The 27283-nt window shown below is 44.1% G+C and overlaps 1 protein-coding gene and 1 long non-coding RNA gene across 2 annotated transcripts in view; one reads left to right on the forward strand and one right to left on the reverse strand.

The window, feature by feature from the left end:
- Nucleotides 1–14700, reverse strand: part of LOC141166909 (uncharacterized) — a 344660-nt gene extending 329960 nt beyond the window's left edge. The window contains exon 1 of the long non-coding RNA XR_012251359.1: nucleotides 14161–14700. This is a non-coding gene — a long non-coding RNA (uncharacterized lncRNA). The remainder of the gene's footprint in view (nucleotides 1–14160) is intronic.
- Nucleotides 7680–27283, forward strand: part of LOC141166907 (zinc metalloproteinase-disintegrin-like VLAIP-B) — a 47008-nt gene continuing 27404 nt past the window's right edge. The window contains exons 1-5 of the mRNA XM_073654083.1: nucleotides 7680–7870; nucleotides 15712–15794; nucleotides 20993–21069; nucleotides 24329–24407; nucleotides 26957–27033. Coding sequence (XP_073510184.1) covers nucleotides 7819–7870; nucleotides 15712–15794; nucleotides 20993–21069; nucleotides 24329–24407; nucleotides 26957–27033 — 368 coding nt within the window. The 5' untranslated portion in view covers nucleotides 7680–7818. The remainder of the gene's footprint in view (nucleotides 7871–15711; nucleotides 15795–20992; nucleotides 21070–24328; nucleotides 24408–26956; nucleotides 27034–27283) is intronic.

The raw sequence follows: 27283 nt of genomic DNA on the forward strand, positions 1-27283 counted from the left end.
GGTGATTCCATAATTTTTTCCTCAGAATTGAGTGATTCCATAATTTTTTCCCTCTGCTTGGTCTGAAAAAAATTACCCTTACTGAGTACCACATATTTTTTCTTGATTTCTTTTAGTGTTTCACAAAGCCATAAAGTTGCCATTTGAAATGACTTTAGTTTTGTGCCATGTCTGTGATCTGCTTTTTTTCAACAACATTAAACAACTGAATGAACATCCTCCAAACCCGGTGATTCCATAATTTTTGCCAGGGGTTGTATATATAATTTGTTAAAAAATAAAGTTTAAAGGGGAATTTGTCACCTATCCATTAGTGATGGGTGAGCAGTAAAATGTTCGGGTGCTCAATGCTCGGGTCGAGCACATTGGAATACTCGGGTGCTCGACACGAGCCAAGAGCCCAATGTAAGTCTATGGGACACTCGAGCATTTTTCAGGTGCCCCCCCCCGGCGGTCTGCAGAGGGCCTAAAAATAGCCCAAATCGATGGGAACAGTGCTCAAATGACATGGGATCAGCATGGGGAAGACCCCTGGAAGCATTTCTGACTCACAGGTCACTGCTGTCAACAACGTTGTCAAAGGCATTACACCACTTTTACGAACTCACAATAAAACATACAAAAACAAAACCAAAATGGATTTTCCTGGGAAATATGATAAGGAACATCCTTTCCAGGGTAATGACTTGTATACAAAGATAAAAATGCACCTCTACACCTTGCGCTATGTTCACACGTAGCGTTTTTGATGCATTTTTTTCACTTTTGCATTGCTTTCAACCGTGACAAATGCATACACCAGGAAATGTCATTTTAACATTTTACAACCTTATCTGGCCATGTGGTGTGTGAGATATCATCAGACACATTGTGTCTCATTTGTGAAGGAGGGACTCTGAAAGTCACAAAGCCTATTTTTATAGGGCCATCAGGCGGCCTTTACTATTCTTAAAGGGCCAGCAGTCGGCCCTCACTATTCTTAGAGAGCCATCAGCCGGCTATGTTTTATTGTACCAAAATTTGGACACACCCCAATACCCCTTTGAGGAAACTTAGAGGAGGGCCTCCTGAAAACAATGTTCCCATTATTAGGAAGTAGGTCTCCCACTGTGTTTGCCTATGCAGTGAATTCAAAGGCTGCCAAAAATTTGGAGGCATTCCAATGCCCCTTGGAAGAGATGTGGCGGTCAGAGGGCCTCCTGAAAACAATGTTCCCATTATTAGGAAGTGGGTCTCCCATTATGTTTGCCTATGCAGTGAATGCAAGGGTTGTCAAAAATTTGGAGGCACTCCAATGCCCCTTGGAAGAGACGTGGAGGTCAGAGAGCCTCCTGAAAACAATGTTCCCATTATTAGGAAGTGGGTCTCCCATTGTGTTTGCCTATGCAGTGAATGCAAGGGTTGCCAAAAATTGGGATGCACTCCAATGCCCCTTGAAAAAGACGTAAAGGAGGGCCCCCTGAAAAAAAATGTTCCCATTATAAGGAAGTGAGTCTCCCATTGTGTTTGCCTATGCAGTGAATGCAAAGGCTGCCAAAAATTTGGAGGCACGCTAATGCCCCTTGGGAGAGACGTAGAGGAGGGCCTCCTGAAAAAAAATGTTCCCATTATTAGGAAGTGTGTCTCCCATTGTATTTGCCTTTGCAGTGAATGCAAGGGCTGCCAAAAATTGGAGGAGGGCATCATAAAAAAAATGTTCCCAGTAGAAAGGAGCGGGCCTCCTATACTTGTAATGCCCATGCACTAAGTGTATGGGCTGACAAACATTTACCCCAGGGGGGTATACATGAACATGCTGTATAAAAAATTTTTTAGCCGGCATCATAAACACCGTTTAAAAAAATTATGTGGGTGTTGCATCACGGACCACGGTCACCCTGGTGATATGGTGGTGGAAGATGAGGATGAGGAGAAGGAGGAGGAGGACAAGAGCAAATAGCCAAAATGAGGAAGCGTATACCCATGTGTGGATGTGAAGAGGTGCCTGGGAATATACACCTGGATTTGAGTTTATGTTACGCTGCTATCATTCGGTGGTGTTGAGAAGTCTGGCCCAATCCAGCCCTTGTTCATTTTTATAAGAGTCAGCCTGTCAGCATTTTCAGTTGACAGGCGGATTCGCTTATCAGTTATAATTCCACCAGTGGCACTAAAAACCCGCTCTGATAAAACACTGGCGGCAGGGCAGGCCAGGACTTCCAAGGCATAGAGAGCCAGTTCATTCCACGTATCCAGCTTGGATAACCAATAATTATAAGGCACAGAGGAATCACGGAGGACGTTGGTACGGTCGGCATGTACTCCCTCAGCATCTTCTCAACCTTTACACTCCTTGTGAGAGTACCCCACGCCTCAGGGCTTGTGCGATGGGAGGGTCTGAGAAAATTCTCCCAGAACTTTGACAGTGTTCCCTTGCTTCTGCTGGATTGAAGTTGTGTCTCTCTCGCCTGTACTCCTTGGTTGTCCAACGAACTGTGACCTCTGCCGCCAGCGTTTTCAGATGGGAATTTTTTTAGTAGTTCCGCAACAAGGGCCTTCTGGTACTGCCCCATTTTTGTATACCTGTCCGCCTCAGGAATAAGAGATATAAAGTTCTCCTTGTAGCGTGGGTCTAGAAGTGTCACCAACCAGTAATGACTGTCCCACAAAAGTTTGAGAATGCGAGGGTCATGGGAAAGGCAGCATAACATAAACTCAGCCATGCGTGTCAGACTGCTAACAGGCAAGACTTCCATGTCCTCATCAAGAGGATGACTGACCACCATGCTCTCCTCCTCCTCATCCTCCTCCTCTCTGTCCTCTGGCCATCCACGCTGAACAGACGGTATGACAGTTGTGCAGGTAGTACCGTCTATAGCGCATGAAACTAACTCCTGTTCTTCCTCCTCCTCTTCCTCATTGTCATCCAATCCACGTTGGGATAAGATGAGGCTGGGCTGTGTGTAATCACCCTGTATGGTTCCTTGCTCCATCTCATCGTGCTCCGCCTGCAATGCATCCTCTTTGATTGTGAGCAGAAAGCATTTCAGAAGACAGAGAAGCGGAATGGTGACGCTAATTATGGCATCATCGCCGCTCACCATCTTGGTGGAGTCCTCAAAGTTTTGGAGGATGGTACATATGTCTGACATCTATGTCCACTCCTGAGGTCTTATGTGTGGAGTCTGAACTGAATACCGACGGCCTTGTTGATGCTGGTACTCAACAACTGCCCTCTTCTGCTCACAAATCCTTCCCAACATCTGCAGTGTAGAGTTCCAACGCGTGGGGACATCACTCACCAGTTTGTGAGCCGGAAGCTGCAAACGCTGCTGAAACATGGCAAGGGCAGTGGAAGCTGTAGGTGACTTTCTAAAATGGGCACACAGGCGGCATAGTTTAACAAGCAGATCTGGGTAGGATTTGAGAAACCGCTGAACCACGAGGTTAAACACATGGGCCGGGCATGTTATGTGTGTGAACTGGCCTCGCCTCAGAGCTGCCACCAGGTTCCGGCCATTGTCACATATGACCATGCCTGGCTGTAGCTTCAGCGGTGTGAACCACAGATTTGCCTGCTCTTTCAGAGCTGTCCACAACTTGTGACTGATGTGGTCATTTCAGAGATGGAGGCTGAAGAGGAGGAGGAGGCTGAGGAGGATGACGTGCAGGAGTTGTAGATTGTGGGGGCAACCTTGATTGACCTAGGGCCCGCAATCCTTGGCGTCGAGAGGACGTGTTCCGTCCCAAGGTCCGACTGGGTCCCGGCTTCCACTATGTTAACCCAGTGTGCCGTCAGCGCGATGTACCGTCCCTGCCCACAAGCACTTGTCCACGAGTCTGTGGTTAGGTGGACTTTTCCGGTAACTGTGTTGTTGAGGGCATGGCTAATGTTTTGGGACACGCGCTTGTGTAATGCAGGGTCGGCTGGGGACCGAGTACTGAGGGACGGCCGCCGCCATCAGGTTGCGGAATGATTCCATCTCCACGAGCCTAAAAGGCAACATTTAGAGCGCAAGCAGTCGTGAAATGTGGGTATTTAGTAATGTGGCCTGTGGGGCGTTGGCTACGTATTTGCGCTTGCGTTCCAAGGACTGGGTTATGGACAACTGAACGCTGCGCTGGGACCAGGACGTGCTTCCTGATGCTGCTACTTGTGAGTGTGCAACGAAAGGTGCAGGGCAGGAGGCATCTTTGCATGCACCATGGACATGGGATTGGCTTGCGTGCACAACAGCTGAAGAAGCAATGGTGCCACCCGCAGACACTGTTCCTGGACCCTGGTGTTCGGCCCACAAAGTTGGGTGCTTTTCTGCCATGTGCCTGATCATGCTGGAGGGGGTCAGGCTGCTAGTTTTGCCACCCCTGCTGATGCTGGCCTTTTTGGGGTTATCGGCAAATTCTTTAAAAAACAACCAGACTCAGGAAGACCTGACAGTTGTACTGGTAACTTCCTTCGTTGGTGTTACGGGGAACGGTTGCCTGCCTTCTGTCTGCGGCCACCACACTGCTTCTACCTGCCTGTTGGGGTGCTCTGCCTCCCTCCCCCTGTGTGCTGCTGTCCTCTCGCTGCATGTCCTTCTGCCAGGTTGGGCCAGTTACTATATCATCCACCACCTCGTCTTCCACTTCCGCACCCTGGTCCTCCTCCTGACTTTCTGGCAATTGTGTCTCATCATCGTCCACCTCTTGTGACACTTTCCCACTGTCACCTTCGTGTGACCGTGGCTGCTCAAATATTTGGGCATGGCTACATGCGATCTCCTCTTGCCCCACTTCAAGTGGACCGGGCGAGAGGCCCGAATCTATAAATGGAAAAGTGAACAGCTCTTCAGAGTGTCCAAGTGTGAGATCAGTTGTCTCTGGGCACTCAGCATGGTGGTAGCAAGGCGGATCAGGGTATCAGGGTGAGGAATATGCAGTACAGACTCACGGCTACTGAGTCTTGACCGTGTGGAAGACAGGGTGGTGGCTAAGTGACTGGAAGCATTATTTGCTATCCAACCAGCAATCTTTTGACACTGCTCTGCTCTAGTGGTGTGCTGCGGTCCCCCAGGAATTGGGACAGGAAGGTCGGGCGAGAAGATGTGGGTGTTTGTTGTGGCACAATTTCAGCTTGCCCACAGCCTCGGCCTCTGCATGCACCATCACCATCACATCCAGTTCCCCGTCCCTTGCCACGCGCCTTGCCCATTTTAAATGGAGGACAATATCTTCCACGCTCACTACAAATAACTGAGTTTGAAGCAAACTTATATGTGATCAGTGTGACGGAGAAAACACATTTTAAATACCTGGCCTATAGATAACTATTTTGAACAGCAAATCATTGTTGAAAACTTTGCTGAAACACTGAAGAAAAATTAGAATGGAGGCCAGAAATAGCAGAATTTTTAGAAAATTTATATGTGATCCATGTGACGGACAAACAACGGTTGAAAAATACCTGGCCTGTAGGTAACTATTTTGAACAGCAAACCAGTGCCAAAAACTTTGCTGACACACTGAAAAAAAATTTGAATGGAGGCCAAAAATGGCAGCATTTTCAGCGCAATTATATGTGATCCGTGTGACGGACAAACCACAGTTTTAGATAGCTGGATTTTTAGCGCTGTAATATGGAAAAGACCTGGCTGTATTCTGCAGTGCCAACAAGCAAATGGCGCCGAAAAACGGTGTTCTCTGGATTGCTTTTTAAGCAAATAATGAGGATTAAGATCCAGAAAAAAATATTCCTGGCCCCTGATACCTGGGCCTTTGTCTAGAAATGTCTAAAAGCAGCAGAAGGCAGAACTGGAATAGAGTCTCTTGTGCTTTGTGCACTGCAGTCTGCTATATACACTGCCTGCCTGCCTATATACACTGCCTGCCTATATACACTGCCTGCCTGATATCTCTGCAGATGGATTAGTCCTCAGAAATACTGTTTGTTGAGATGGATATGTGTAATGTGCTTATTTTCTCCCTGCACTACCTAATACACAAGCAAATCTCTCCCTAGCTCAGCAGCAGCAGCTCTCCCTACACTGCCTGATTGCGGAGTAGACTGTGACGAGCATGGTGGCGCCAGGTCTAATATAGACCTGATGACGCTGTGCGGCCAGCCAATCACAGTAATGCCACAACCAACATGGCTGCGGCATTACCGTGAGTGGCAGGCAATCCCTGCATGTTGATTGGTGCTCTAAAGAGCACCAAACATGCAAGGGGGCGGACCCGAGCATCCGCCCAAGCATCTCGCAAGTACTCGGAGAGCTCCGAGCATCTCGAGTACTGAAATGCTCGGGCGAGTACCAAGTACTTGCGAGTATGCTCGCTCATCACTACTATCCACAGATCAATGGGATAGTGAATGCTGAAACTCCAACCGATCACCAGAATGGCGGACTAACATGGATCGGCAGTGCTTGTGCGCTCAGCTATCATCGGTGGTCCCATAGTGAATGAATAGAGCGCAGGTGACACATGTTCATTTACAATCTATTAGGCTATATTCCCACAATGAGCGTTTCCTGAGTTTTTGACGCTGCGATATGCGCCAATATGTCCGAGATGAAGTATAAAAGGCAATATTCAAACCTGTATACGTAAAGCTTCTGTGTAAGCAGGTTTTCTTTCTATCGATTAGAAGTAATTGTCATGGGATGGCTCGGCACACCCAATGTCTTAGTCCAGGCTAGTCCGTGGTGCTCTCAATGTTCAGCGTTCCGGCCGGTTACGCTGTGTGGAGCAATCAAATAAAAAAAACTGCCGCCCTGTGCTACAGAGACGTCACTAGCTACAGACTCCTTTGCGGGCAAAAGAGTCTCATCTAATCGTATGCGTTTCGCAGGCAAAGTCCACCTTCCTCAGGGGTTACCTCATAATGAATTAGTTATTTATTTTACTCATTTATATAGCACCATTAATTCCACAGCTTTTTACAGACATTGTGGGCACTGTCCCCATTGGGGCTCACAATCTAAATTCCCTATCAGTATGTCTTTGGAGTGTGGGAGGAAACCGGAGAACCCGGTGGAAACCCACGCAAACAAGGGGAGAACATACAAACTCCTTGCAGATGTTGTCCTTGGTGGGGTTATTATTTGGTTATTACCTTTTATACTTCACCTCGGACATATTAGCGCATATCACTCCTTTCATTTTAAGAGACAAAACACTGCAGCATCAAAACAGCAATAAAAACCCAAGTAACCTACCGTAATTTACCTAATAAGTGCAGAAAATCTGCAACATTTAAATCTCAACAAAAGCTCATCGTAGGAATGTAGCCAAAATAAAACATACTGAAAGCTAATTTTCAGCCGTGCATGCTTTAGCTCTGCAGCTTCGTAGGATTTGTTTTGCCGTTCAGGACTATAGGAAAGCTGGGTGACATTCCTATTACAGCTTTTCTAGGAAAACAGTTGAATAAAATGTTCTAAAACAAGATCTCTGCATAGCTGGAGAGCATTGTCAGGACTCTGGGAAAGCTGGGTGACATGTTTGCACAATTGTTAGGCTGTATATTGGAATTCTCTGGATACTACTACCCCCAATATGCACTACCTGGAGGACTGTATAAAAACTCAGTGCCTATTGTAGGTTATTGTTTTCTAGGGAAATCAGTATGAATTGATCACATCACCTGGCACATGACAATGTAAGATAACAATGTAACAGGGCAGGACCAGGATAGAAGTACAATAGGGGCAGCTACAAGAAAATATGCTGTCACTTCCGTCTGGGCAGAGTTGAGTAACCTGTTTGCTCATGTGAGTCTATAAATTGCTGATCCAGTACACACAATGCTCAGCACTCCCTCTGTACTGGAAGGTGTGAGGTCTAGGATCCAGGACCATGCTGAGGACTGGGCTGCTCCTGCTGGCACTGCTGGACTGCCAGCTACTAGGTGAGTCCTGGCACAGGGGAGCTTCATTTATCAGAGTCACTGATTGGCATGATCTATAGAAGGGGATTCAGCTGTGGAGACTCTACACTTCTCCTTTAAGGGCTGATACTAAGTAACTAGGATTGTTTTCAATAGTTTTGCAAAGTTTGGTGAAAGTTTCTAAGGACAGATCTTCCTTCTGCCAGAATGGGACATAGTCCTGTGCTGAGCCAGGTGACTGGGCAGGTGAGGAAGACTCCTCTATTACCTGCTTCCATATGAAAATTGTTTCCACAACCATTGACAGATCCTGCTAATTTTAGTGAAATTTGCTGCTAAATAAAATAATTACGTGCTGTGCCTCGCCAACTTCAGGCTGCCTGAACATAGAGGATTTACAATGGTGGCTTTTTCAGATGGTCAGAAATGACAACTTCGGGCTCTGCTCATAAGGCTAGGGTCACACTTTGAATGTGGGCATAGTGTGATCTGATTCTCTCAGATGAGGAGAAAATGGAAGCAAAAATGTCTCCATCTTTTCCATTGTGTTAGTGTGCAGAAATTGGACTGCACTAAGATGTCTTCCGAATGCAGTCCGATGTTTTCCACGGAATCATTCACATGCATGGCCGAGTACAATCTGATAATTGGATCCAACTGCAGCATGCTGCGATTTTTTTTTTTTTTTTTTTAATTTTATTTTTTTATTTTTACTTTTTTTCCCCCTCGGACTGGCTCGATCTGAAGAAAAAACATGGACATGTGCACGGCCCCATAGAATAACATAGATGCGAGTGTGAGCCAATGCTTCATCGGACTCAGACCGTAAATATGGTCATCTGTATGCAAGCTCTATAATGCACTCCCCATAGTCTTCCATATAGTATAATGCACTCCCCATAGTCTTCCATATAGTATAATGCACCCCATAGTCCTGCATATAGTGTAATGCACTCCCCATAGTCCTCCATATAGTGTAATACACCCTCCATATAGTGTAATGCACTCCCCATAGTCCTCCATATAGTATAATGCACCCTCCATAGTCTTCCATATAGTGTAATGCACTCCCCATAGTCCTCCATATAGTGTAATGCACTCCCCATAGTCCTCCATATAGTATAATGCACTCCCCATAGTCCTCCATATAGTATAATGCACTCCCCATAGTCCTCCATATAGTATAATGCACTCCCCATAGTCCTCCATATAGTATAATGCACTCCCCATAGTCCTCCATATAGTATAATGCACTCCCCATAGTCCTCCATATAGTATAATGCACCCTCCATAGTCCTCCATATAGTGTAATGCACTCCCCATAGTCCTCCATATAGTGTAAGGCACTCCCCATAGTCCTCCATATAGTGTAAGGCACTCCCCATAGTCCTCCATATAGTGTAAGGCACTCCCCATAGTCCTCCATATAGTGTAAGGCACTCCCCATAGTCCTCCATATAGTGTAATGCACTCCCCATAGTCCTCCATATAGTATAATGCACCCTCCATAGTCCTCCATATAGTGTAAGGCACTCCCCATAGTCCTCCATATAGTGTAAGGCACTCCCCATAGTCCTCCATATAGTGTAAGGCACTCCCCATAGTCCTCCATATAGTGTAAGGCACTCCCCATAGTCCTCCATAGAGTGTAATGCACTCCCCATAGTCCTCCATAGAGTGTAATGCACCCTCCATAGAGTGTAATGCACCCTCCATAGAGTGTAATGCACCCTCCATAGAGTGTAATGCACCCTCCATAGAGTGTAATGCACCCTCCATAGAGTGTAATGCACCCTCCATAGAGTGTAATGCACCCTCCATAGAGTGTAATGCACCCTCCATAGAGTGTAATGCACCCTCCATACAGTGTAATGCACCCTCCATACAGTGTAATGCACTCCCCATAGTCCTCCATACAGTGTAATGCACCCTCTATAGTCCTCCATACGGTGTAATGCACCCTCTATAGTCCTCCATACGGTGTAATGCACCCTCTATAGTCCTCCATATGGTGTATTGCACTCCCCATAGTCCTCCATATAGTATAATGTACCCTCCATAGTCCTCCATATAGTGTAATGCACTCCCAATAGTCCTCCATATGGTATAATGAACCCCCCCATAGTCCTTTATACAATATTCTGGCCACCACAATGTTCTCACTGATTAAAAATAAATAAATAATATATTACTCCTTTCCTCCTCTTTCCCCCGCTGCTCCGGTCTCTGCAGCGAGTGGTCTGAGCGCCCGCACATCTCAGCGTAGCGGGTGCTATGTAGTGATATCATCAAGCTTACTGAGCTTAGATGTCAGGCGCCGAGGAAGAATGATGGGGAGGGAGTGTCAGCTGGTGCTCCCTCTTTCATCATTGCTTTAACTGTATCGGCATCCAGGATGCCGATACGATTGAACTTACGATGAGGGGCGGGGGGGCCGGTGCCAGCACTGTCTCGGGCCCCATAGCGGCACTGGCGGCCGTCCAGGGAGATAGTGTCCCTCCGCTCTGCTGCAGAGTTTAACTGTATTGGCATGCTGGGCACACCGTTACAATTAAAAGTAGCGTAGCTCCGGGTAGGCCGCATCTCCCCCCGGTAGCTACGCTACTGGTCCCATGACTAGCCTTTGCATAAAATTAGAGGTACAGTGTGTACACAACCAAAAAAATAAGTTATTTCTGTGGTTCTTTTCCAAAACAATCTGATCTAATTACCATTGCTGTTCAGGAATTTTTTTGCAACAAGGCCAAATATTAGGAAAATGCTGATCCTCGGAGCTTACAATCTAATTTCCCTTTGGTGTCAGTATATGTCTACCTCCTGTACGACACTCTTACCTGTGCACAGAATAGTATCTCGTGGATGACTGTGCCTGTTATTAATTATGATTCATGGGCAGTGGTGGCAGTGTGGGTACAGAAATAGCTGGCAGGTAAGTCATGGCAAGGAATACATTGGGACAGTCTTCTATTCTGTGGGATGGGGCTTCCCTTAAAATCAGGATTCACTGCCTAGGAATGAAGAATGACTGAGATTTAGGAAGTGATTGGGCGCTGCAGTGGTGAACGCTGGGAATATGGGCCCTCGGGCGACGGCTGCTTTGTAGATGCAGGTCGAGTACATGCAGGAATGCTGGATACAAACATCAGTGTCTTGTAAGGAAAGGGGGATGGGGGTAGATATGATCAGGTGTGAAAAGTGTCATTTTACTGGTCGGCGTATAAGGAATTTCTTGTACATTGTTGTGCACAATATTATATTGGAAGACGTTACAATATTTACGGCAAACGTTGCTGCTCCGGCCAGAGTTACATAATTACATGGTTCATATGATTGAATAAAAAGGCGCCTGTCAATCCGGTTCAACCGATGGTGAAGAGAGGATGAAGGGAATGGGTCAGTATAGGTGTAAACTAACACATGATCCAGGCTGCCCTATAAGCGCCAATTGTTCCTTCCATCAACTGGATCCACATGGAGAACAGGAACATTAGACATGTGCACAAGTATTTATGATATTTTCTTCTAAAAAAGCACCTACGCCTTTCCTGAACCCATGGACGGTTCCCGCTGTGACCGCTCCTGAGGTCGGCTGTTTCACAGACTATTAGTTTTTATGGTAAAGAATTCTTGTCTCCTCTAGAGAGTTAGCTTTTCTTTCTCCAGGCGGAGGGAGCGCCCTATTTGTCTTTTGAGAGGATTGGGAAGAAACAACTTTTGACTATATTTTTGTACAAGTTAATTCTGTCCCTCTTTTCCAGACTATTATATATTAAATTATTTTAATCTTTCTATATGTGATCTCCTCCATGCCTCTTATCAGTTTTGTGCCTCTACTTTGTACCGTTTCCTAATCGAGAGCATCCTTTCTATAAACTAATGCCCAGAACCGAACTGCATATTCCAGATGAGGTCAAACGAACGCTTTGTAAATTGGTAGTATTACGTCCCTGTCCCACAAGTCCAGATACATAACAATATCCCGCTGGCTTTAAATGCTGCTGATTGACATTGCATACTGTTATTTAGTCTGTGCTCTAGAAGTACACCCAGATCCTTCTCTACAAGTGACTCTCCTAGTTTTGCTCCTAGAAAATATGGTGCCTGCAATATATTAGTACTCACATTACAATTCAGTAAACTTTTGCAGCCATCAAGTGTTACATTGTGGCTAACTGATCTGCAAATTAAGTTGGAAAAATATGGTCGTACATCATAAAGGTCAATAGAAAAAGTCCTATTAATGGAACCAAAGGAAGCAGCACTCGCGAGAACATGCCAGTCCTTGACGAAAGCCATCGTGGTGGTCCTCATATCACAACTTCAGATATTCATTGAGGAGTTAATCTCAGAGTATGGTCTTTTGGAATATTAATAAAAAGTACCAGCTTGTTTGGCATCCCAGAGATTTCCTGTCTGGCGCTGGGTTATATAATGGAGGGAAGGTCACTACTGTACTTGCTATATTTTGCTTGTAATAACATGACTCAGGTAGCTACATTAGTGCTGTAGGGAGTGTTTTTTTTCTCTGCTGTTGTATTGCTTTCCTATGAGCTCAGCGATGACTATAATGTGAGTTAGTCGATAAATTCTTCATCTATTTCGAGAGTTCTCTGCTACTGTAGCATTATACTCACTTTTATCAGACTGATACCACGAGGAACTGATGATCTATCATGTTGTCATAATGGGAGCAGGGGTCATATCCCATGATACTGATGATCTAATAGATGTATCAAGATCCGTGTACAGTACATCATATATTCATAGCCATAGTGAGAGGGATTGGCGTACGGCCATATAAAGTGATGTAGAAAATATGGAGAATGACAAATCTTTATACAGTTGCAAACAAAATTATTCACTTCTGTTGCAAATTAGCAAAAATTACAAACTTTCTGCTTTTGCAATAAATCAATCAAAAGAATAATGTAAATGACTCAAGACAACTAATATAACAAGGGGTTTCTCCAAATTGAGCACAAAATGCCACTTTTTCTGACTACTGCAGTCTCAGAATTATCCATCCTTTCATGGCAAGTGTCTTTAGTACTTACTAGAGCCCCTCTGGCTGTTATTATCTGCTGCTAACATGTTGTATAACCAGACACCAGCTTCTGACAGCGTTACCGAACTTAACGTGGATAATGGCCTCCAGTTCACTAATATTCTTGGGTTGTCAAGTGAGTGGTCCAAAAAGTTAGAAAAGATCATTGTCTTGTACAAACAAGGAAAAGAACACAAAAAGATACAAAGGAACTTAATGTTCCTAGAGATACAGCTAGTAGCGGAGTTCACATGTGCAAAGTTATAACGACACTGGTTACACTACCTGGACATGGCAGAAAGAGGTAGCCGTCACCAACTGCTATCATTCATGAGGGGGCAGACTGTCAAAAACTCTGCCAAAGACCTGCACCAAGATGTGATGGCATCAGACACTGAGATTTCAGTTTGTACAGTAAGGCACATACTAAATGCTGAAGGTCTCCAAGCCCGAACACCAAGACATCATCTCTACTGACCCAAAAACACAAGACATGTTAGCTCCAGTATACTCAAACCCTTATAAATAAGTCACACAAGTTTTGGGATTCTGTTCTGTGCAACAATAATTAAAACTGGAACTTTTCACACCTATGGATCAAAGATATGTCTAGAGGAGGAAGAATGAAGCATTTGCTGAAAAGAAAAAAAATACAGTGAAGCATACTTGGTGTTACCTACAGTAAAGCATGCTGGTGGCTTAGTAATGCCTACAGTGAAGCATTTTGGTGGCTTTGTAATGCCTACAGTGAAGTATGCTGGTAGCTTAGTAATGCCTACAGTGAATCAAGGTGGTGGCTTGGTGATACTTTCAGTAAGGCAAGGCAGTGAATCAGTGATGCCTATAGTAAAGCATGGTGGTGGATCGGAGATGTCTATAGTTAAGTGACGCGCCCTCTGGGACATATTCCTTTTTGAGGGGAATACCCGGCACCGGATCAGATGGGGGGGGGGGTTGTAGTCTCCGAGCGGCTGTGACCCGGCCCGTGCCCAGGGCGTCAAGCTCAGTGTTATGTGGCAGTCCTACAGATGTTATTAAGAGTTCTTTTGTGTCGACTACGCCACCCGTTGTGATGCGGTCACTGTGGCCGCCGCTGCAGCAGGGTCCGCTGAGGCTGATGGTGCAGGTGCAGCTTGTGATGATATAACCCCCAACGGGTGGGGTATAGCCTCAGGGGGGACAGGTGCAGAGGATGGGGGTTGTGGTGGTGCAGTGCAGACGGCAGTGAAGACAGAGTCGGGTTGTGCAGTTAAGGGTGTTTACTTACTGCAGATGTTGTACTGGTCACTCCAGCTTCGAGTGACCACCCGAGCCGTGCTGCGTCCACCAGGTCCTGGATCCAGCCAACCCCCAAACAAGTCCGGAGCGTGGCCCTGAGCTCTCCTTCTGTCCCGTTCTCTGGCCGTCCCCACCAGTGATCCACCTAGGTCCAGCTCCCTCGGGCCTTCTGTTGGGACACCCTTGGCCTTGGGTTCCCTGACCCTTCATGTGGTGGGTGACCGTGGCAAACGCTGCCCACGGTCTCCGGTCTCTGGCTGGGGAATGTTTTTACCCCCACCAGCTTGGGTTCCGGTACCCTGATGCCGACTCTTCACCCGGGGATTTAGTTTGGGATCTTAGAGTCCTTTTCTTCTGTGCCTCTGGGTCTCTCTCTTCTCCTCTCTCACTCTGGGTCTTTCCTTCTCCTCTGCTCGCTGACTTGTTCTCTGCATCTGACTTGTTCTCTCTGCATCTGACCCTGTTCTTAGTTGGTGCCCACCTTATATACACCCTCTATGTGTGAGCTCAGGTGACCAGCACCCAATGAGCTCCTAACTTTACCCAGGCTGCTCCCCCTATCTGCCCCTACACTACTTGGGATGTACCACCCCCCTCCCACTCCAGCCAGGAACAGACTCGGTCGTACCTGCACATTTCTAAGTGGGAGTACCGTCGGTCTGCTCCTCGGAAATGGGATGTGTGTAGTGCATGCAGCCTACCGAGCTCAGTCCCACGCTCCATCCTTACCCGGGAGTGGAATATCACACCTCTGGGTTGAGGTGCAATACCCCTGTAGCAGCCGAATCCTCAGGGTGCTACATAAGCATTTTAGTAGCTCGATAATGATCTGTGGCTGATTTGCTTCATATGGAACTAGAGACCTGCAGCGTATAGAGGGCAAGATGAATTCAATCAAATGTCAGGAAATCCTAAGAGAGAACGTCATGTCTTCTATGAGGAAGTTGAACCTTGGACGTCATTGGACCTTTCAATAGAACAATGATCCTGAACATACCTTAGTCTACCAAGGCTTGATCTCAAAAGAAGTCCTGAAAGATTCTGGAGTGGCTGTCAGTCACCTGACCTGATCCCATAGAAAAATCTTTCATTGAATGTGATGAAAGCAGCTGCAGAGCAGAAACCGAAGAATATTACTGAACTGGAGGCTTTCATCCATGAGGATTAGGCTAAGATTCCTCATGACGCTGCCAGAAGCTGGTGTCTGATTATTCCTCATGTTCACAGCAGGTCATAACAGCCAGGGGGGCTCTACTAATTAGTAAAGACACCTGTTATGAAGGAGTGAAAAATTCTGAGGCTTAAGTAGTCAGTTAAAGGGGTGTTTTTTGTGATACATTTGGAGAAAACACTTGTTATATTGGTTGTTTTGAGCTATTTATTGCAAACAGCAGAAAGTTTGTAAATTTTGCTAATCTGAATTTAAAATGGGGTTTTGTATAACTTTTATTTTAACTGTAGGAGGAGACCTTTTCTTATATCAGTCCAGCCATTGTATAATAAACGCCTGAGAAAAATTTTTACATTTCTCTCTTCACAGCATTTAATGTATTACCTGAGGGGCAGAAATACGAGGTGGTGGTTCCTGAAAAAATCCATTCACAGCACAAGCGTGATACGCAGGTAATTCACATATGCATTCACTTCTGCTATCCACACTGACAGATATCAGTGTAAGCCCACGTTCACACGTTCAGTATTTGGTCAGTATTTTACATTGGTGTTTGTAAGCCAAAACCAGGAGTGGGTGATAAATACAGAAGTGGTGACCTGTTTCTATTATACTTTTCCTCTGATTGTTCCACTCCTGGTTTTGGCTTACAAATACTGATGTAAAATACTGACCAAATACTGAACGTGTGAACGTGGCCTAAAGGGGTTATCTGCTCTTGATCACTATCACAGGAGGCCCCCGAGGGCTGCCAGGCTCCAGGGAAGATTTCATCTTATACAGACTTGCAGATTTAGCAAAAAAAGTCAACATGGCAAATAATGCACCACCTCAGAGGATTCACTAACTTAAAGGGGTTGTCCAGGTTTATCAGGAAAGTCTGCATCACTAGCTGATGCGAAACCTGTGAATCCTCATAGTGCATACTGTCAGGATTCCCCAATGGCGGTGATGAGATTGAGCGGTCATGTAACTGCAAGGATGCGATATGCATACAACCGGCCACATTTCGACTAGACGTGTGCGGCCTCGCTCAATTCACTTGCACTGAGAGAGGCTGTGCACGTCTAGTTGGATGGGAGTGTATACATATCGCATACTTGCATTCACATGACCACTCTGTCACACTTTTGGCACTGTAAATTCCTGACAGCGCACACTGTGAAGATTCAGTTTTCTAGTCACATAGCGTGACTGCAGACTTTCTTGAAAAGCCTGGACAACCTCTTATCTTTGGCTCAAGACATTAACGGATGTCAAGTTAGTTATCAAATTGCACTTTGTTGTGCCGTGAGATCTGCGTGAAAGAAATTGCCCACTGCTTGGACAACACCTTCTTGATCTAAACGTTTGGCCCCGTTAAAATAAAAAAGCTGATCCTCACCTCCCGTTCCGGCACTCGCGGTCCCAGGGCTCCCGTGAATGTTGTTGTGACACGTGACCCTAGCAGCCAATCAGCACTGGCGTCACTGTCCCCGCCTCCTGTCGAATTGAACATGAAGAGGAAGTCAGAGATCAGCCGCCGCCCAGACTTACCCTTCATGTTTGATTTGTCCCAAGGCGGAGTCAGTGATGCCGGCGCTGATTGGGAAACGGGGTCACGATTCACAACAACAAATATTCTGCTTGGTGGGATTTGAACCCAGGAAACCAGCGCTGCAAAGCAACAGCGCTAACCACTGAGCGGCCTAAGGTTTTAACACTTACCCAATGGCAGCCTGAGAACCTTTCGTTTTATGAATTATGTAATTCTTACTCCTTAGTGTGACGGTTCAGTTTCAGCTGTGCTTTCCAGAGATTTGTGAAATATGTTTGAGAAACAAGAATTGTAAAATGTAGTCTACTTAAAGGGAACCTGTCACCTGAAAAAAACAAACATTATTTACTATTAACCTATGGGGTTAATCCAGGGTCGGAGTGAGTTGTCTGGGGCCCACAGGAGGTATTGTCTCTAGAGGATAACACTACAGCTATATGCAAATACCTGTTAGCCATTATCCCCGTTATAGTGGAGCATCGACTGTAAAATATAGGCGGCTTCTGCACATCTTCTGTGCGCCACCATATGGGATGTACAATTATGGTAGTTTGCATTTGTGGCATCCCGGTAGCCGTTCTCCTACTGCTAAATGAGACAGTTGTCATGTGGCAGTAGATTTGTTCCATTGTGTGCACTGAGTTAGGGGATATAATACATTGCATTGTAAATTGTACTTTCCTGCCATCTGCTGGCCAATGTGTGTATATGAAGTAATGATTATTCTCTTCACAACAAGTGGTGGCCATAGCAATGCCTGAGAGGAGTCTCCCTGCTCAGGGCTCTCACTCTGATTGAACGCTGGTATAAACCAGTTGTGGGCGGTTCCTGCTGCCTCAGGGAGATTGAGGAGAGACATTATTCTCTCATAGAAGAGTTTTCAATGCCAGTCTACGCTGAGGGGACATTTTTCCTCACATAATCTCCTTCACAAAAAGAGTGAAGAGTCTTCTAGTCAGGAGAGAGAAAGCTGTACATGGGCTCTCCTGCCGCTGGTTATCATAATCGCTTCTAGCCTGGACCAGATTCACGTGGCTGCCACGCCACCAACTTTGTGTAAACCTACCCCCTGCAAGAGGGAACGGTGGGATAAAAACTGTGAGAACATCCACACTTTAGTGTGTTTTCCACAGAGAGCCAATCTGTGAAGGTCCCTGCATCAGTTTACTGGACTGTGCATAGCATTTCCTCTACTAGCAAGTGAAGAGAACTCTGCTCCAGCCGCCCAGAGAGGCCATAACAATGCTTGTCTCATGAGCAGAAAACCATTACTTCCGTGTGCACAATATACTGTGAACTTTGCCTGTAAGAGACTGTACCCCGTTACCTCATTCAGTAACATTGTTATGTTTACAAGTTCACCTGCGAGTCTGGCTGCTTGAGATTGCACAAACATCACGGGTGCTCCAAAACCTGCACCCAGACACCACGACTACAGGAGTGCCCCCGGGGGGTACTATACCATCCACAAGTGCCACCTCCCGCTTTTGATATTGTTCTGGACATGAGGGAAGCGTTGAGGGGTCCAGCGACCCACTCCAGCTACCGTGACATCATTATCTGCTGCCAGTGAGGTTACACTCCCTCCTGGCCCTTCTGCAACATCTTGTACCTCCCCAGTGGCCCACCACACATTAATGGGGTTCTTTGATGAAAACAAGTTTTTAGCAATCCACAGGTTAAGTAAATGATAACTTATAGATCAGTGAAATCCAACCATTGGAAACTGAACCGATCGGAAAAATGGGGAACGTTTATCTGCATTTTAAGATGGAGTAACAGGTCAGATTTCTGACCACAGCTTAATTCATTCTGTTAGGGGCTGCCAGAAAAACCCAAGTGTAGCGCTCACAGCCATTTAGGGAATGAATGGATCTATGGTTGAGTTGTAAATGCCACTCCATACTAATGGGGATAAAAGTTCCACATTCTGCCGATCGGTGCGGGTTCCAGCAGTCGGACCCCCACTAATCAATAACTTATCACATATCCTTAGGCCACATTCACACGTTCAGTATGTGCTCAGTATTGTACATCAGTATTTGTAAGCCAAAATCAGGAGTAGAACAATTGGGCTACAGCCCCACTATCAGTATTTGGTCATGCTGATGTAATTGCATTGCCCATAGAAGTGACGTTGAAAGGCCGCCAGAGAATCAGAGGCTGCGTGCATCAGCATGCGGCCTCTAATAGGCCGGTGGCCATTTAACATCACTGCTGTGCGCCGCTCACTGACATCAGAGCATAGCAGTCACGTTCAATGGCTGTCTGCCTATCAGAGGCCACACTCTGCCTTTGATAGGCTGGCGGCCATTTTAACGTCACTACTATGTGCCAAGTGCTGAAGTGAATGGTCTCTGATTGGCCCGTGGTTATTTTAAAGACCGCAGTTACCGGCAAGTCCCCTCTATATAAAGCACGTGGGCCCACCGAGAACCCAGGGCCCACGGGAGGGTTGTCCGGTGTCCTGCCGGGCCAGTCCCATGCTGGGATAATCTGCAGGTTAATAGCGTTTTGAACCTGCCCGGCACCTGCACTTGGGGGCTCTTAGTGCAGGTGCCGGGCAGGTTCAAAACGCTATTAACCTGCCGGGATGAAATGAACTTTATTCCTCCTGGTAGCGGTCTGGTTTCAATCACGGTGGCGGTTCCGGCGCGTGTTCAATAGTGGTGTATAAAGTGGTGGCTGTAGCCGTGCCCCTGTCACTGACTGACAGCAGCTCAGCATTTTTCACATGATAGGTTCCCTTTAAAGACTCCACAACCTCAACAGTCCTGATTATACTGGTCCAGATGATCAGTTGTAATACAGCACGGACAGATCACGTAGATGCAGCAGGGCAGTCAGGTTGAAAAAAGAGGCTTAAGTCCCTGGATGGTAACTGGAGAACTTGAATTGTAGTTTACTATGAAGCCGGAAGCAATGGCACAACAATGTCCTAGTGATGAAGCGGAGCAGAGTATGTCACTTGGCCCTGTGCAGAACTTGGGTAAGTGGTAAAGCATAGATTATTGATGTAGCAGAGCTGGGTAATCCAGGAAGCTCATTGGATATCAAAGTAAAGCTGAACAATGTAGCAGAGCCAGGCAATGTTGTGGTGGTGGACATGTCAAGCGGCTCAATGTAGAGATGTAGCAGAACTCTGTAGTCTAGCAGAGTTGAGTGGGTAAAGAGGCTTTATCTGACTTATAGCGGAGTCCGATGATGTAGCAGAGTTATGTAGGTCAGGAGACTCTGTGGCAATGTAGCAGCGCACAATGATGTAAGAGTTGAGGATTCCACGAAGACCAGTCTATTACTAGCTGGTGGTATTGTAGAGTACCCAGTAGTTCAGGTGGCTCAACTTGATGACATAGCAGAGCCCTGTCATGTAGCAGACCTGGGTATGCCAGGTAGCACTAATTAGAGAGCATTAAAGCATAGTTCCCATCTGTACAGCAAAGCTGGGTATATCAGGTGGCTCAAAATAAATAAATAAAAAAAGAGCAATATAAGTTCCCAGGAGTGGCAAAGAAGCCAACTACCCGTATGCTCAGATGGTGAATCACTGATTGGCCAGTCCATAGGGCCAGAAGTCATATTGTCCACTCCAAAGAACAGAGAGCCACAACAGTATAGAAGAAAGCAGAAGCGTCTGGCGCTGGATCCAAGAGCGATGTGTAACACCAGCCTGACACAACAATAGCCCTTACATGTCCATCAAGGAATCACTCCATTCAGAGATGACTATGGAGCCATTTACTTTCCATTCATATTTATTTATTATGCGTTGATGGTTTCACAAAAACATATTTTAATCACATGATCAAGTGGATCTATAAAGTGTGAAAGGAGGTCCTAGCAACAATTTTTTCTAGTTGAGCCAACAAAATTCCAGTCCAAAAAGTTGGTTGCTTAAAATGTGTGACCGTTACCTTGTGTGGCTCCACTTAGTTGACCTCTTTATGGCTGGCATCTTATAGTCATCCAGTAACTTCTCCACCCTACATTATGATAACAAGTCATGGTGGACCTTCAATGCTTTCTGCCACCATTCCTGACTATAATGGAGATGGCTGTATTTTTTTTCTCTGCCATTTTTCCTATTATCTGTTTTTTCTTTCTTTTTCCCAGAGCAAATATCCATACCTGGTCCAGTACAGGTTACATGTGGAAGGAAAACCTCTAGTCCTACACCTGGAGAAAACAGAGTGAGTCTCCCTATTATTACCTTGTATTAACGCCACCACAGAGGACACCCTCTGCCAGGACCGTGAATATCCTGCTCCGTGTCCGTCTACATTTCTGGTTCAATATTTGCAGTATATCCTATGTGGTGGACACTTGCATAGCTTCACTGCCAACCTGCCTTGTTTTATTGTCGGACCTAAACCCGTCCTTACATGCTGTGATATTTCCTCATGATGTAACCTGTAGAGTTGAAAATCTGGTTTTGCATGGGAGGAAATATCAAATGTTTCTGAGGATCACACACAGAAAACTTCTAGCATGTTGGAATATCAGTCTTGCAGTATTCGTCCTTCCTGATAACAAGGGTTAGAAAAGTTGTTTTTTGGGGTTTTTTAAGTGAAACTTTGTCTTTTATCTTCATTTCGTACAGAAGATCAATATTTTCTGCTAATTAATTTCTTAATATATCTTTATAGCAATCCGTTCAGGCGAATAGACTTGAGCTGGTGTTTGGAAGCCACTTATATGCGTTATTTTTTAGAACTGCTGCCTTGCACCGCTGTGGTCTTGGGTTCAAATCCCACCAAGGACAATATTTTCAAGGCTTTTGTATGTTCTCCCTGGGTTTGCGTGGGTTTCTCCGATTTCCTCCCACATTCCAAAAACATATTGATAGGGAATTTTGAAGATTGTGAGGCCCCTATGGTGAAAGTGGTGATGATGGCAGTAAAATTCTGTGGAAATTAATAGCACTATATAAGTAAGTAAAAAAAAAAAAAAAAAAAAAATACATTTGCAAAGTTTCATAACTTTCCGTGCTGGACAAAATGAATAAAAAAAAAAAATAATGTTTAGTTATTAATTTTTCCTATCATTAAATTAAAAAAAAAAAATTAGAAAAGCATTTTCTGTATTTGATTTGGCTTAATCTATCAAAATATGAAGCTATTTATTACAAAGAAAAGTATATAAAAATTATGGAATTAAATTTTTTTTTTGTTGCCGCACCTCTCCCAAAAAATGCAAAAGAAAGCGATCAAACGTCCCATGTCCTCCAAAACGGTATCAATAAGAAGTAACGCTCTGCACACAAAAAAACAAGCACTCTCTTAGTTTCATAGATGGAGAAATAAAAAAGTTAGGAGTCTTGAAAAATGTTGGGGAAAAACAATTTTTCACACCTCTAAAATAATACACATTTTTTTTATGTTTGGCATCTGTCATCATGCTGATTATAACACATACATACCTTCCGTTACCGGGTCTCATACCGGCGAATCCCCGCAGCGCACAGTGCCTGCGCTGGGGGGATACGTAAGTCTGCAGTCACACAGAGTGACTGCAGACTTATCACTTTTGACCAGATAACCCCTTTAACCAAAAAAGCCAATGGCGGAATTGTGCATTTATTTTTTATTTCACTGCATTTGGAATTTTTCAGTACATTGTATGGTAAAGTGAATGATGTCATCCAAAACTACAACTCATCCCATAAAAAAACAAACCCCCTCTACAACAATATGGAAGGAAAACTAAAAACGTTATTGTTCTTGAAAGAAGGGGAGGAAAAAAAACTGCTCTAGAAAAATAAGCTACACTCTGGTTACAATGGGCAACTAGGTCAGGCTTACTATTAGCCAGCTATAATATATCTGCCTCAGATAGATATAACATGGGGTAGAGAACTAGAATAACCTCACTCAGTACTGTACACATAAGAAGCAGATAACAGATTCTGGGAATTTACAGTGTCGCCTCTGTGATCCCTTATCTGCAGTATTAATAATTAACCCTCATGGAGACGGATTTACCAGTCTATCATAGTTTACCTACTGGGTATTTATGATTAATGGATCTCGACTCTAACTAGGCCTCAGGCTCCAAAATCTGATATAAGAAAACTACACTTCCCATCATGCTTCAGCTACTAGCCTTCATAAACTAATGTCTGACATACACCTTAGATGACTGTCGAACGAACAATGGTTTGGCCGGCAGCCATCTTGTCTTGTTTGTGGTGGGGTATTATATGGACACTGTGGACATCAGTATTATTTGGGCACTGTACAGTGGTATTATTTAGGCTCTGCATGTTGGAGTTCGGTTGGTATTTGAGCACTATATATCAGTATTTGGTTTGTATTCTATGGACACTGTATGTCCGTTTTATTTCATGGGCACTGTATGTTGGTATTTGGTATTATTGGCCACTATATATTGGTATTATTTGGTTGGTAATATTTGGGCATTGAATATCCATAATTACTTGGGCTCTGTATGGCTGGAATATTTTTGGTATATATTATCTGAGCGCTATATGTTGCAATTATATGTGCTCTGTATTTTAATATTACATTAGCCTTGTATAGTGCATTAGTTCTGTATCATTTGGGCTGTATATTGGTATTTTCAAGCAATCTATACTGGTATTAATGGGATGGGATTGTTTGGTACGTATTGGGTACTGTATGTTAGTAATTGTTTCACTGTATATTGGTATTTGTTTTGCATTATTTGAACACAGTATTCTGGCATTATTTGGCTGGAATTTTCTGGTACATATTTTGAGCATTATATGTTGGTATTATTTGGGCTTTGTATATTGATATTTTAGTACTGTATAGAGTTATTTTTATCTATAATGTGTATTTGATGTGTTTTTTGTATATTTGTTGTGTGTATTTAATGTGTATATTTGATGTCTGTATTTAAAAAAAAATAAAGGTGATTCATTATAGCATTTGTACCTTTTTGTGTTTTTCACGGTTTGTTTTTGCTGCTTATTCTTCTTTTTAATTTGTGTGCGGTCAACTGTGTTTTTTTTTTTTTTGTTCATCATTGTGGGAAGGGCTTGGAGATTCTAGATCTTTTTGTATGATTCATCATTTGCAACTTTTTAAAAAGTAGCAAAAGTTTTGTGCAAATTTATTCCAATCCTCCTCTGCATGTTTTCGCAGACTTTTCCACATTTTAGCACAAAATGCAACTTTTTGTTGCAAAAAAGGTTAAAAAAAGGGGCATTTCTTCATTGCACAAAATTTATACATCACACGCGCCATTTTAGAGAATTTGGGTCAAAAACGTTCATGAATACCACAAGACAAAAAAAGTGACTTAAAAAAAATGCTACTGATGAAGGTTTTTGTTTTTTACTCAGTCTTTGTATCAAGATTTGAGGCTTGCCTTATATTAAATTGCTGAACGTGTTATTATACACTGCCTACTCTATTTCTCACACGCAGCGATTCTTTCATTTACTTCTTCCTCTGTTTTCTGCAGAGACCTAATAGCTGATGATTTTACAGTGACCCTTTATGGGGACGATGGGACTCCGATAACAACCAAACCACGGAATCAGGTATATCATATTTGGCAAGAGACACCTGGGATAAACCAGGGTCATGGATATTCGGGCTAAGCTCATGCCACCCACTGGCTTAAATTTCATACATACATACATACATACATACATACATACATACATACATACATACATACATACATACATACATACATACATACATTACAGACCAAAAGTTTGGACACACCTTCTCATTTAAATATTTTTCTGTATTTTCATGACTATGAAAATTGTACATTCACACTGAAGGCATCAAAACTATGAATTAACACATGTGGAATTATATACTTAACAAAAAAGTGTGAAACAACTGAAAATATGTCTTATATTCTAGGTTCTTCAAAGTAGCCACCTTTTGCTTTGATGACTGCTTTGCACACTCTTGGCATTCTCTTGATGAGCTTCAAGAGGTAGTCACCGGAAATGGTTTTCACTTCACAGGTGTGCCCTGTCAGGTTTAATAAGTGGGATTTCTTGCCTTATAAATGGGGTTGGGACCATCAGTTGTGTTGTGCAGAAGTCTGGTGGATACACAGCTGATAGTCCTACTGAATAGACTGTTATAATTTGTATTATGGCAAGAAAAAAGCAGCTGAGTAAAGAAACAAGTGGCCATCATTACTTTAAGAAATGAAGGTCAGTCAGTGTGAAAAATTGGGCAAACTTTGAAAGTGTCCCCAAGTGCAGTTGCAAAAACCATCAAGCTCTACAAAGAAACTGGCTCACATGAGGACCGTCCCAGGAAAGGAAGACCAAGAGTCACCTCTGCTTCTGAGGATAAGTTTATCCGAGTCACCAGCCTCAGAAATCGCAGGTTAACAGCAGCTCAGATTAGAGACCAGGTCAATGCCACACAGAGTTCTAGCAGCAGACACATCTCTACAACAACTGTTAAGAGGAGACTTTGTGCAGCAGGCCTTCATGGTAAAATAACTGCTAGGAAACCACTGCTACGGACAGGCAACAAGCAGAAGAGACTTGTTTGGGCTAAAGAACACAAGGAGTGGAAATCTGTGCTTTTCTCTGAGTCCAAATTTGAGATCTTTGGTTCCAACCACCATGTCTTTGTGCGATGCAGAAAAGGTGAACGGATGGACTCTACATGCCTGGTTCCCACCATGAAGCATGGAGGAGGAGGTGTGATGGTGTGGGGGTGCTTTGCTGGTGACACTGTTGGGTATTTATTCAAAATTGAAGGCATACTGAACCAGCATGGCTACCACAGCATCTTGCAGGGGCATGCTATTTCATCCGGTTTGCATTTAGTTGGACCATCACTTATTTTTCAACAGGACAATGACCCCAAATACACCTCCAGGCTGTGTAAGGGCTATTTGACCAAGAAAGAGAGTGATGGGGTGCTACGCCAGATGACCTGGCCTCCAGTTACCAGACCTGAACCCAATCGAGATGGTTTGGGGTGAACTGGACCGCAGAGTGAAGGCAAAAGGGCCAACAAGTGCTAAGCATCTCTGGGAACTCCTTCAAGATTGTTGGAAGACCATTTCCGGTGACTACCTCTTGAAGCTCATCAAGAGAATGCCAAGAGTGTGCAAAGCAGTCATCAAAGCAAAAGGTGGCTACTTTGAAGAACCTAGAATATAAGACATATTTTCAGTTGTTTCACACTTTTTTGTTAAGTATATAATTCCACATGTGTTAATTCATAGTTTTGATGCCTTCAGTGTGAATGTACAATTTTCATAGTGATGAAAATACAGAAAAATCTTTAAATGAGAAGGTGTCCAAACTTTTGGTCTGTACTGTACATATATTATACCACTTGCACCATTTTTACATTATATTACTTATTCATGCATTTTTGAGAAAACTCTTCTGATCTCGCTGGGGCCTCCAAGTATTGTCAATGACAAGATGTTCCCTCTCAGGTAGAATTGTTCAGCCTAGGACCCAAGCTTGTTGAAGACTAAACAGCAAAGACACCCACACCAGGTTGTCTTTCAATGAAGTCCTGTTTATTATGTGATTAGCTCATCTTTTATAGGGGGCTCTGATCAGAGTATTTTACAATATTACACCATGTTTGGCATGAATATTGGTAGGAACGTTCATTTGGCAGAGACCATAACTTTTGATATGATGGATTATACATGTGGTGCCATCATGACATCTAGAATATGTCTCCAAAACCATGAACAGTTTGTCCTTGGTTGGAATAGAAAGTTCTGTTCTTTTCCAAGGATTCTAAGAAAGAGCGGGGTTTGTATAGCCAAAGACTTCCATCCGGTCAAGGTCAACCTTTGCTCAATCTTAGAAGAAAAGAATGCTTATGGAGACACAGATGATAATTACAATAACAAATATATTCAGAAAAACTGATTTTTAACCATTTATTCAACAAAGTGAAACTGGAAGTTCCAAAGTCTCAATGCTAAATCTGTAACTGGACCAGTACCCATCAAGTAGCATTTATAACAGTGGCTCCTTTGTCACTACGACCTCTGCCCCCTCTATAGCTACAGCTTTTAGAATCTCTTCTTTTTGTCCATACCACATAATATAACGCCTTCATGAATGTTTTTCAGGACCACTGCTGCTACCAGGGTCATGTGAAGGAAGATGATGGTTCCACGCTCAGCATTTGTACATATAAGGGGCTCAGGTAAGGCAAGTCAAAACCATGAGATGTCAGTGATAACAGCCTAAGCCATCCAGGCTTCAATTAGCTGCACTCTCTTCCTTGGTAATTATAGATATTTATGTGTACCTACGGCTAATATCGGTGTCCTGAGCGCTTGTTTTCTGTTCTCGGATGATGTTTAGAGAGTGCTGACCACCATGTATTGTGAAACTATGGTGACAGGCTGATAGGAGCACCATAAAATTTGTCAGGACTTCCCATACCGGGAGCC

Source organism: Phyllobates terribilis, unplaced genomic scaffold, assembly GCF_046119375.1.
Source record: "Phyllobates terribilis strain yellow unplaced genomic scaffold, ASM4611937v1 Scaffold_11__3_contigs__length_659146591, whole genome shotgun sequence".
Classification (NCBI taxonomy): domain Eukaryota; kingdom Metazoa; phylum Chordata; class Amphibia; order Anura; family Dendrobatidae; genus Phyllobates; species Phyllobates terribilis.